At 39.3% G+C, this 12,381-nt stretch overlaps 1 protein-coding gene across 1 annotated transcript in view; it reads right to left on the bottom strand.

The window, feature by feature from the left end:
• The window catches only part of MGMT (O-6-methylguanine-DNA methyltransferase), a 160,505-nt gene that overhangs the window by 145,533 nt on the left and 2,591 nt on the right, over nt 1-12,381 (bottom strand). Inside the window, exon 3 of the mRNA XM_064514382.1 lies at nt 2,910-2,953. Within this exon, the coding sequence (XP_064370452.1) occupies nt 2,910-2,953 (44 nt within the window). The remainder of the gene's footprint in view (nt 1-2,909; nt 2,954-12,381) is intronic.

The raw sequence follows: 12,381 nt of genomic DNA, 5'->3' as shown, positions 1-12,381 counted from the left end.
TCCAGCAGAAGAATGACTTTAAGACTAGGTAACATTTCAAATTTTTATCACCTAAATCCACAAAATTCTTGATCTGCTCCTTCTCGCGTTCTCTGCAGAGCTGAAGCCAGGACCAGCTAAATAAAAGATAATGCAACTAGGCATAACACAATAAAAGATATTACCTTCACAATGCATTATTGCTGCCAATTATAAGAATCACTTCAACTTAATTTCAAAAGCACAATCACCCTCAACTGTAACAGTCTCTTTTTTAAATTTCAAACAGTATTACATTAAGGCAATAACTCACCTTCCAGCTATAATATCAGTCTCCCTTATTGCAAAAATACATTTCATAAATACTTCTCATCGACAAGTCAAGCTAATTCAGGTTAATTTTATTGTATTTTGGTGCTATCTCACATTTGTGTGCAATTACCTTTATCATTTTATTGCCATGCCAGAAAGTAATCAGAACAATTATTTGAAAAAGGAGGTGTACAAATTCTAAATCACACTTGCTGGCATTTTTGATAAAATAGCAGCTTTATCTCAGAAAGTGGCAGGGACAACGGATAAATCATGCATCAGTCAAGTGTAGCTGACCCCCAAGTGCATTGCACAATATCAGGAGTGCTTCAAAAGAAACTTTCCTACATAATCCATCATTCTTTATAATACCAAAATAGCTATACCTGAAGAGTAGGAGCTAGAGAATAATAACAAAATAAATCTAAGCAATATGAACAAAACCATTAATAGTGCTCCCTTTTAAGCTAAAGGACAGCCAGGAATCTGAATTGTGTTCAAAAATTTCATTGAAATCTGTAAAGTGAGTATAAGAACAGCTTCAAACATAAATCAAACAGTGAAGTGTGTATTAAAAATCCAGTAAACATACAAATTCACGTACAGAAAAGTCATAATAAATAATAAACGCATAAGGCAGACATACAAAGGTGCCAAAAAACGACATCTATGAAAATACAAGGCTATAGTCTTGTCACACTAAGTATGAATTTCCCTGTTGTTACTAACCGTACTGAGTTTGATTCGGGACAGCACAGACAAGCGCTGCACTGTACCGAGAACAGGAAGCAAAGAATTACAGTTCGTAAAAGAATCTCTGTGGCTACCGAGCTTGAATTTAATAACCACAGGAAGCCCAGAGAGGACTAAGTTAAACATCTGCATGCAAAGGCTTACATTCAGAATTAAATAGAAAAATTGCCATATCGTCGGAAAAGCAAGAAAAAAAGAATACCTCCCACATATAGACAACTACATTTCCTGACGTGTTCTCACTTACGCACGTAGCTATGCCCAGATTTCGGCCACTTCCACGTGCAGCCCAGCATACGCTGGTCACTGCCACACGGCTGCCGAATGGGGCTCGAGTGGGAGACAAATGTGGTTATTTTGGGAAGTGCCCAGGTCCGGCTGCTTTCAGAAACCATTTTTTTCCAACAGTCTATGTAAAAACTGTTCAGCACGTTACATTAGCAATAAGCGATTTCTGCAGCAATCATATGCCAGGGATATATATTTCCTGTCACACCGATAGGTGGTTGTACTAATCACAGTAAAACTGCAAACTAATGATGCACTATAAATATCCCTATTCTAAAGGAATAACAGGAGCTACAATATACATCTTTATTATGCATCTAGAATGGGAAAATAATAGCAGATAGGCACAGAGCATTAGCTGTGCCTGCACGCACTTTTAAGCAACCCCTTGCTCCTCATGTTAGGTAGGACTGGGAGAGTTAACATGTTTTAGCTTAAACATTCTGCCTTCCCACATATCAAAAGCGGAAAGCTCCCCCAACAGCTAATGCTGCACCTTTCAACTAGAAGTGAGAGTGGGAGAAATGAAAAGGTTAGATAATAAATTATTAGTTTCATGTTGCTTGCCAGCTATATCACATCTAGCTTTGAATGAGACTGAGCTCGTGATTCCTTCAAAAACGCCTCGTTGCTCAGAAGATAATCAAATATTTCTCTGCAATTTTCCCTGGTACTTGCTACAAGATTTTTCAAATAAAAGGCACACAAATACAAAAGATAGCTTAAAAGAAAAAAGTAAAAAAATCTATTTTCCTGAATTTCTCCCTCAAACATTCCATTTGAAAAAGAATATAAACAATTTACTTCTGGAGAACAAAAAGAAAATCTTCTACAGAAGGGTGTAAGAGAATGAGTATGCCAAAATACTATTTCTAAGCAACATAATATTATGTAAAGCAGATTAAAAAAAAAACACAAGAGATGACACTATTAAGACATTTTTAATGGTGATAAGAGTTGCCAGCAGAAATAGATAGATATGCAAGTTTGATTGCACTAGAAATATCATGTTCCTAGAGGAACATTACTAATCATGTCACAAAAATAGTTATTCTACAGAAAAAAAAGTATTACTCATCTTCAACAGTCATTTCGATTTGAAGAACATGGTAATTGACTAAAAATTAGTGGGTGCCTGTCTTTCAGTAAGGTAAATTCTCCTAAATTTCTTGATAAATAGCCATGTTTCTCGTTTACTGAAAACATTTATTTTCATACACTTATACACCTCACTGAAGCATCAAGTCTCAAAATTAAATGTGTTTGTTTTTCAACAGATGAGGTTTTTATTAGGAAATGGAAGTAAACAGCTAACTTAAGACTGAAAATGTAGCACTGTCCTATTAGTTTATGCTCTGTGGAAGATAGATATGTGATGGGGAAAGGTCCACTGATGCCTGTTACCAACCATGACAGGGCTACAGAGATTTACAGTGCAGCATCAATCTTGTCAACCGCATTCTTAATACTGACTGCTGGACACTGGGGAAAAAAACAAACTATGTTATGTGAACCCTTTTGTAATGCTGGACTTTTAATGTATACCTAAACACAAGGATATTTTGCCAGAAACTTACTTTTGGAACAAGCCTTGATTCCATGGCGGATGGTAGATCTTTGCCTGCAAGGGGAAAAAAAGAATTCTCAGTTACAATGAGATTTAATTTGAATTCCACAGGAAGAACAACATGTGAATATTATCATTTCTCTTATAACTAACGGTAAATCAATATTTTTAAATGGGCTCTAAGTTTTGAGTATATGTAATATCACAAGGGAACATGTGATTTCTCTTTTTTGCAAGCGAACAGGAATTAGTATTTCAAGCAACAGATGACCTAGTAAATGGGTCAGAATTAATAGATGACATGTTAAAGACTTCTCATCACAAGCACTGTAAAATTCTGATCCATGGAATAAGAATGCTCTTAAGATACACTATTAATGTAAGGAATATTTGTGCAGGCAGTCATGCATTTCTGAATTATTTAATAAAATAAATAGCCCTTTGTGTTTTAAACAAAAAACACATTTGTCTAGAAATAGACAAATTTTAAGGAAAGAAAGAGGTGACTATCATAGAAGTTACATTCTCGATTCAAAAGTAAACGCTGCAAAATAATAAGGACGGACCGAGGTTAACTAAGTATTAGAATTCCAGCCTTACACAATATCCAGTATCATTATTTACACATCATAAGCAAAAAATCAGATCGGATCCTCTTTGCTCTCTCTCCTAAATAAAGGAGGAACGCTACTTCTTTAGCTTTTACTTATTCCCAACGCAGAGCTTTAGCTTTCAAAGTGTGATGCAACACTCAGCTTCTCAGATTTCTTTCTGAGGGGGAAAGCTAAAGCATTTGCCTCAAATAGCTGAAAAGGTTCATCCAGAAGATCTTTTTCCAAAGCTCGGGCCAAAGTGTCAACAAAAGTTCAGAGTGTACAAATCCACTGCGTTAAGCCAACATTACGTAGAGATAACAACGATTTCTAGCCACCCATGGCTTTCTGCTCGCCTGTGCTGCCGCCCCCAAAACACAGGGAAACTAAGCAGCGAAAGCGACAGTCCAGCAAAGAGCGGTACCCTGGGCACTGCGAGTTGCTGCACTGCTGTTTTGGGGAATTACCAGTGTTAGGAAAGGTCCTTTCCCCGATTAGCTGACCAGGACTGTCAGACTAAGCCATTACCAAATGCCTCCTCTGATTCCAGCTCATAACTACCCAAGAACTCAATTTAACTAAAAAAAAAGAAGTCTAATTTGGGGTTATTCATCTGCAGATAAAACTCTGGACATATTCTTGCTAAAAATTAAGCAAAAAGTGATGGTTGGAGCGTATCAGCCCAAATCCTCTCATCTGAACAGGTAAAAATCTCCCAGAGGTTCCCACTGTACCATGCCCAAGCCATGATACCAGACAGGTACACCACCATTTTTCTGAATACTTACTTATACTACTCCTTGCATTCAAGTGCTACAGTCAGCATGTGTGTATATATATGTATATATTCACACATGCAGGCACATCTAAAAATAGAAATTCTATCATTTAAGAAAAAAATACCACCAGCATTCGGTTTCCTCTGAAATTCCTGCACCTTTCAGAACCTGAAGATGATTAAAATCTGGACATATTTGCAGGAACTACAGGTAACTACACACTTCTGCTTCGCTTAGACTCTAATGTTGAATAATTAACATTTAACAGTTACTTAAGCATTACGCACATCTTATACTAGCCTCCTGCATATACAATTCAGAGCAGTCCAGAAGTCAAAAGCCATTCATCTGACAGAAGGGAAGGAAGGCTCAATGCATTTTGTGGTCCCTCAACTTTAACCTGTATGTATTAAATACTTATTTTTAAAAAATACGGATGCTTAGAGTGACCTGAAAGTAAGATGAGAATTTCCCAAGGAATAAGTATTTTAACAGTGCACATGCCAGAAAAGCAGGAGACCTCGGAGGTAACCCAGAAGCTAAGAACTGATCTCTACGGTTCTCTGAAAATAACTCATGCCTGTAGGTTTTCCTCCTCACCAAGCAATCGGGAGGATGGCTGAGAACAATCCACTGTACGTTGCAAAGCACCTTCTGCATCAGTCATTTAAATACTTTATATAGAAAATTATTTTTGTCAAATAGCTGCGAGGTAAACACTCCGGTACAGCACAGGTTGAAGAAAATTAAAATGTCAAAGACAGCATCAGAATAAAAGTAATCAGTAACTGAGAAGCAAAGATGCCAAACACAAGCTTCCTCTCACCCATAAATCATTCCACGCAACACTCAGGAGGCAAAATTATCCTCCAGTTAAGCTAACTCCCGGATGGTATGTTATTATGTACACTGAAATCTGAAAGAGCAGTGGACAAAATTGTCAGGTGACTACAGAAATCTGGAAATGAGGAGCCAAAGACTCAAATTTTTTCCTTGACCACTTGGCTAGATGAGGAGAGAAATGAGTAGTAAGTCATACTGCTTGAGAAGCTCTTTTACTTCCCAAGCCATTAGAGACTGAATGCTTTCGCAGCCTGCTATATCAAAAAAATGGAACAGAGGTCAACTGTAAGAAAGCTATAGCTCTACCTTCAGGAATAAGCCTTGAATTATAGCATCGAGTGGATGAAAACACACCCTGAATGATGGTAAAGGGGGCCAAAATCGGGACCTTCTTCACTTCCACAATCTGGGAAGCTTTGAAACAAAGTTTTACCGCATCTTCATGAAGATACCATTTATTATAATTTATTCTTCAGGAATTTAGGTATCATACTTAGATTATCTTTTGGCTACAGAAACTATCATGCCTTTTTCTGAGATACAGTAGGGTTTTCCTACTTTGGCAAAACATCCAGACCTAAGCACGTATCGGCCACTGCAGAAGCTTTCTTTTGAGACACTCATATAACGATTAGCCCAGCAAGTGTGTTGTCCAAGTATACATTGCCTGGTGGAGAAAACTAAATCCAACTTTCACGGCAGAAGGAGATTAGGCTGCAAAGAAACAGGGATTTCAGCTTCCAGGAAACGGACGCTTGCACAAGGAGTAGCTACCACACATCACATCCCACGGTGCACGGCAGTCACCCGCTCCCTGACCACGACTCCAGAAGCAGCAAGATCCACCAGAGGAAACCTCTACAAGCCAGAGGTAACTGCTGAAGGAAGACCAAGACGTTGGGGAGGTGGGTGTCAGAGGACAAATTAATCAAGAACAGGCTAAACAATGCATAGGGAGAGCCGGTGATTGATTAGTTTTCTTGACCTCCTCCTGCCCCAGGTTGAGCTGCTCAAGCATCTGCTAGTCCAGCACAGCAAGGACTTTCTTCCGCTGTTGACAGGTAACTTGGGCAAACAAAGCCAGTAGCACAAGAGCTCGTGGCGATTACAGGAAGGCTTGCAGCTACCTGAGAAAACTGTATGCGACCAAGGCTGAATGTCAGAAGGCTGAGAAAGCAAAAAATACCACTCCAAAATGCACCTCGACCTTGCAAAGAGACAGTCTTGTTAAGAGGCCAATATATGCACTAACTCCTCCTTTCCAAGTTTAGTTCAGAGCTTCCCCTAAGGCTGATTTTGAAGATAAAAACCCAACACCTCTCCTTTCAATTGCACAGGAACTACTACTGTTCAAACTCAATCACGAGACTTCACTCTGAATCACATAGCCAGAAATCCTGAGACATCAGGACCTGTCTGAAAGACATGTTATCAGCCACTTCACCAAGAGGGAGAAACTCCCCCTGCACCTGCTCAGTAGTGAAGTGATCAACTGACCTGCAAAGCTGAAAATAACTTTTCCCCGATCTCTTTGGCCAGCTTCTCCCCATGACGAGGAGGACTGCTGAAGCCTACTTCCCACTGGTCCCTGCCTCACCCCCGAGCTGCAGTACTCCAGCTCATCCTTCGGGTCCCCTTGACCCAAAGGCAAGATATGCCCAGTTCTCCAGAGCCAATCTGTTCACACAGAAGAGCTTGTGATGGGGCTGGAGCGTTGCTGCTGAACACGACCTCCCGCGTATTAACAGAAGATACGGTGCACGAAGCTACTATGCTGTAGACCCCTGCCCTGGGAGCATCCTAAACCTTGAAATACATTAATAGAAGAGAAATTTAAAGGGAAGTCAGAAGTTAAGAAGATGAAGAAAGTCAAAAAATCAAGAGTTGCAGTTTGAGCAGGTAAGGAGCTAATTTTACTATTGCAGAGAATATATCTTTGCTTTAAAGCTATCACAGTATAAAGCATACATAGGCAGTATGGCTCTATCTGAGGAGTAGGTACGAAGCTGTACTGCCCAGCTGTTTTCTTCTTGGGGTTCACCCAAAGGCAAAAAAACAGTTATTCCTGGACCTCTCCAGACACAGGAAAGCACCTGAAATGCACTATATTCTGGCATGATAGAAACATGCATCCTTCTTCAAGCGTAGCGAGATCTGCACGGCTTTTAAACCCCACCTCCTCATTTACCACCAGGAAGCAACTTCATTAGTCTACGCATAACTGGGTATAACTTTGCCCAGCTTGTAAACATGGCCCAGACTTGTAATCCTCCTCACATGGCGTCCTTTAACAGCCATGGAAAATTTAGGGCATATTTCATTGATAATACAGAACAAAAATTCTTGGATGTTAAGATACTTCGTTTACTTGCACACAACTGCAGCCTCAAAAGCATGTGTAATGGTAGCACTATGACAAAAACCATTAGAGTCATGACAAGTATTTCTCTCAGTTTATCAACTTGTAAATACTAAGAGAGTCTCCTTGAAACAAGTCCTCAGGATCCACAGAACTTAACACTCTCCAGTTTCGGTAGCAGAATTTAAAAAAGGCTATTATACCAAGTCACCATATGAATAAAATTCCATATGAAAACATTTAAAGTACATTAGATTTTTGGTCAAGATGAAAGACTGAAAAAAAAATAAAAAAAAATCTAGCAATCTATTCTAATTGGGTTCCCATGGTAACTGTACAATTGGGTTTTTCAGTATAACATCCCAAAGGCCCAATGCACACTTGTAAAATATACTTCAAACAGCCTGAATTGTTTTTACATTACAGCACTCCCAGGAAGATCAATTACTATACATCCCCACCCTAACTATTAGTGGCAGGAGATGTTAACACTATTGGCCATATTAACATAAGTCATGTAAAAAACACCACATATCACCATCATTATATAAAACTAATTACACACTTCAGATTCAGCAAACATGTTCTGAGTAATAAACCAATACTAGTCTTGTCACCAGATCATGTTTACTGAATGTAAGAAATCAACCCCAAATATATGCCGAACCATTTTGCTTCTTATATTGATTTCAAGGATAAACAGAATCAATCATTAATAATTACATTATAAGATGACCCACAGGGTTAATCATATTCTTGGAAACTCTTATGATGGAACCAAACATAGCTGCTTAAAAAGACATAACTGCAAAGCATTCAAATCCATTTCTTACATATTAATGATGATATAAAACCAAGTGCATTCTCTAACATGCCACCTTATTGTAAGTGGTGAAAACAGAACAGTGCTCCTACTATCCTATTTAAAAATCACAAGCACTTCTTAAAAAAAAAGAGAAAAAAATCTTACTTTCAGAGACACTTAGCCTTGCTGGTCCTTGATCTCAGTCTTTGGAAGCTCAACGCTGGGGGCAGGCCCAGCTCATCCTTCCAAACAGTCAGCTATCTGCCTAAGCCTCAAAGCTAAGAGGAGTTAACACATGTCCACACGAAGCAGGAGTCAAAAATCAGTATTTCAATACTTTCAGGAAAAAAGACTGTGGCTAACTTGAATAATATCAGCATCATTTCTGAATCGACGAGCCAGAAGGCTTTGAATAGCAAAGTGCAAAGACCTGCGTCACCTCACCTCAAGCATGCTTTGCACATGTTGAAGTAAGGTCAGCAAAGTACCAGCGCTCTTAATGTCAATAGGAGATTGTGCAAGGGATTTCCCTTTTCTCCCCACCCTTCCCACCGCATTATATTTGAACGTACTAAACTTAAATGGAGCAAGATGAAGGGAAAAATGTTGTTTGTAAATTGTTTTGCCAGGACGCTGCTCACGACCTAAAAAAAGCAGCACCACCAAAGCCAGCCCAGTTGTGCACCGCGGGTGTATTTTTAGATGTTGAACATGCCATCACATGCTTTTATAAACAGAAAAGTTACGAAATGATTGAGTCCTTTATAAAGTGTTTTTTATTAAAAAAGTTTTAATTAACACGCAACCTGCCTGTCTGAATATACTAACAACTGAAGATAATTACTGCTTGCATTGTACTGACTGATTTAAAGCAGTCGGATAATTTAAATATCATTGGAATGATAATTATGCAGCAGCAACCTTTACGAGGCAGCGTTAATACTTGCTGTCTACTAATAAGAGTCACCTGGAGGGAGCTAAGTTTGTGCACGGTGCACGTAGATGGCACGATTCAGAAAACAAAGCGGATCTGACCTCAGAGCTGGCTGTGCTGCCATTACACGCTACTTTAATAAAATACTGATTTCATTAATGTGATCATAAGGGACTGAGGAGTGGCATTTGAAAAATATGTAAAACTCGTGAACAGCCCCAGCCAGACCAAAAGCCTGTCTCCTCACGGCCAACAGCGGGTATCTAGGGAACGGCATAAAAACAAGGCAAGCATTTAGTGACACTTGTATAGTGCCATGCCCCAAAACACGTCACTCAGGAGCCTCCTGAAGTCAGAAGCGGGATCTCTGAGTGTAAAAGAGGCCAGTTAAAGGGCTCGGGGTTTGTCCAGTTGGTTTCCTCACCCAAACTCAGCATCCACAGCTCCCTACTGCAAGATCTACGGCTTAACGATGCTCCATGTAGTGAACAAAACGTGTTGAACCTGACACCTGTTACTTCTCCGGATGCCATCAGTTCTTACCTTAAAAGAGACGATTACTCTTTATTCACATGCTCATAGCTACTCACGATTAAAGCCCCCTATCGCAGTATTGCTATTTTGCTACCAATATTTCACTTGGAAAGCGGAGAAGTCAGAATACCTGTATCAACAAATTTCCCTATTCCTCCTTGAACTTCACCTTAAATGTGACTAATCCAGATGTAGGTATTTTTATCACCTCTACTGTGTTAGAAAGTTTCAGCAGCAGGTCCAAAATTTACAAGTGATTTGGGAAGATACTTGAAATGATTTATACTATTTACTTTAGCATAACATAAGAATAAATTATGCAGTGAATTTTTACTTTAGAGAGAGAAGCAGGCAGATAAGAGGGAAACGAGAGCTGGTCCTTTGAAACTATTCACTGTTTTAGTACCACAGAGACATATCTCGATTTAAATACTGATATACTTATCGGTTGGACTGGTCGAATTTGAGAGTTGTTCTAAGCATTAACATGCATTTAAACAAAACGTTATGCATTTAGTTACATGCTTAAGCGCTCCACAGACTCACAGACACATGCTTGCTCGCTCCAAAGCCATCCCTTCAAAGCCCCTTTCCAAACCAGGCACAAGCACCAGCTCTCAGTAAGGCCATGCCAAAATTCAATGTAAATTTTTCTTATTGCCCCTATTAAAAGTATAGGGCGACACAGTTATACATATTGCATAAATCCTTATTCTAATAGCAAGCATTTTCTAATCTATCCTACTACTCCAACATATCCAACATACCCAAACGCTACGCTTGAAATATACAGCACAAACTCCTGATCTAGCTGCAACAGCAGCTTGAAAAGCTTAATCCTAAAAGTTAAATTAGTTATAGTTACTGTAGGTATTAAAGCAAATAGGATATGGTCCTGATAGGCATCAGGACAAGGTGCTTTCATGCTGCTTTCTGATATAAAATAGTAAATAAGAAAACACAACTTTAAAAACGATAGCATAAAGTACCAAAATTGTGATTATTTCTACTGAAAAGATTTCACAACTACTTAAACATGCATAAAATCCCAAAGCCACACAAGCTTTATTGATACTCAAATACATCTGACTTCCTTTTTAGACAGCAGTCTGGAATACACAAGCAGATCATAATTTCAGCAGTTTTAAAGCTGCATTTTGTATTTCTGGAAAATACATGAGCACAGGCCTGATTTGTCTTTGCAATTCAGCTGTTCCTCTACATGTACACAGAACTCAATGCTGGCCTAAGTCTTCTGGGAGGGAACAGAATTTAAGGCAGCATTTTTTTCCCTTGCGTCAGGAAGGTTTTGCTTATTATTATTACCTTTGTACAAGTTCTCGATCCTGGTGCTACTCTGCCAGCACCAATCTGTAGAAAACCAGCCTTCCCATATATCAGCAGGGGTAAGAAATTCGAGAACTGGACGTCTGCACTTAGGACACCAAACCAGGCCTTTTTCTTTTCTAATTATGGCACTAATGAAAAAAGTTATAAAGTTTGCAGGAACAGCTAAGCCACTTCGCTGAAGCCTGTCACTGCCTAAATGATTTCAGACCTCCTAAAATTAAAACTCCATCCTACATTTTCCCATCAGTTACATTCTCTTCACCAGTCCAGATATCTTATGAACACTCAGTAAACTAGAGAATTGCACAATCCGTCAATAAAGTAAGCGTATTTTGAACTACTGTCCATATGACTCAATTTGTCAGTAAAAACTGCCACCAGCGCTGCGCTTGCAGAAAAATGTCCATAAATGCATTATTGCAACTGGCAGATCGATGTCCATAATAAAAACAAATAGATTTAACAAGTGCTTGCTTTTACGAGTTGTGCTATTGGTGGAACGTGTATTCAGCTTCACCCTTCAACTTCTGGGAATGGGCAGTACCAAGCGGGTTAGGTACTCTGCTGACTTCACCAGCGCTACAAACAGGAAATTATTCTAACACAGGAAATCTTTAAAAGTGTTAGACTGAATACTAACGCATTCAGGATGTATTTAAAAGTTTCACACATTCGGAATTTAGCATATCATTCTGCAAAATGAAAAATTTAACAGCTATGCCAAACACCAAAATACTTTTTGCTCTCCCCCTAACAAATGCAGTTTAGGTCAGCTGCCTCCCGGGCAGAATGGCTCACTCGTCTTGAGGCTGATGCTAAAAAATGCCAGCAAAACCCCCACGCAAACTAGAACCTACAATTTTGTTCCTATGAAGCCAACAATTCAGCTCCTATAGCACCAATACAGCTGAGAGTGACCATCCCTCCTGAAACCGATTTTCAGGCAACACATGAGCACAGATGTCACCCTCTGTATCAGAGATCCCCCGGACAGGGCTCGCAGGGAAATTAAGCCTTGCTTAGTCGGAGCGTGGTAAGGTACAGTAACCTACCAAGGTTTAATTCATAAACATCACAGCTCCGGTTCTTCCAAAATCTTAATTACATGCTATCACAGGAACAAATACTGCAAAAACTATGATTCATTTATTTGACGTGCTCTCTCCTGGATTTTTTACATTCCCACATTTCTTCCAAGTTAGTTTCCCCTGTCACCCGAGTCAGTTCAAACAGAATTTCTCTTTGGCACAACCCTTCCGTCTTATCCATGCTTCCATAACAAACT

This window comes from Dromaius novaehollandiae, chromosome 6 (genome assembly GCF_036370855.1).
Source record: "Dromaius novaehollandiae isolate bDroNov1 chromosome 6, bDroNov1.hap1, whole genome shotgun sequence".
Lineage (NCBI taxonomy): Eukaryota > Metazoa > Chordata > Aves > Casuariiformes > Dromaiidae > Dromaius > Dromaius novaehollandiae.
Note: the sequence above shows the minus strand (reverse complement) of the source record. Positions and strands in the feature narration are given on the sequence as shown.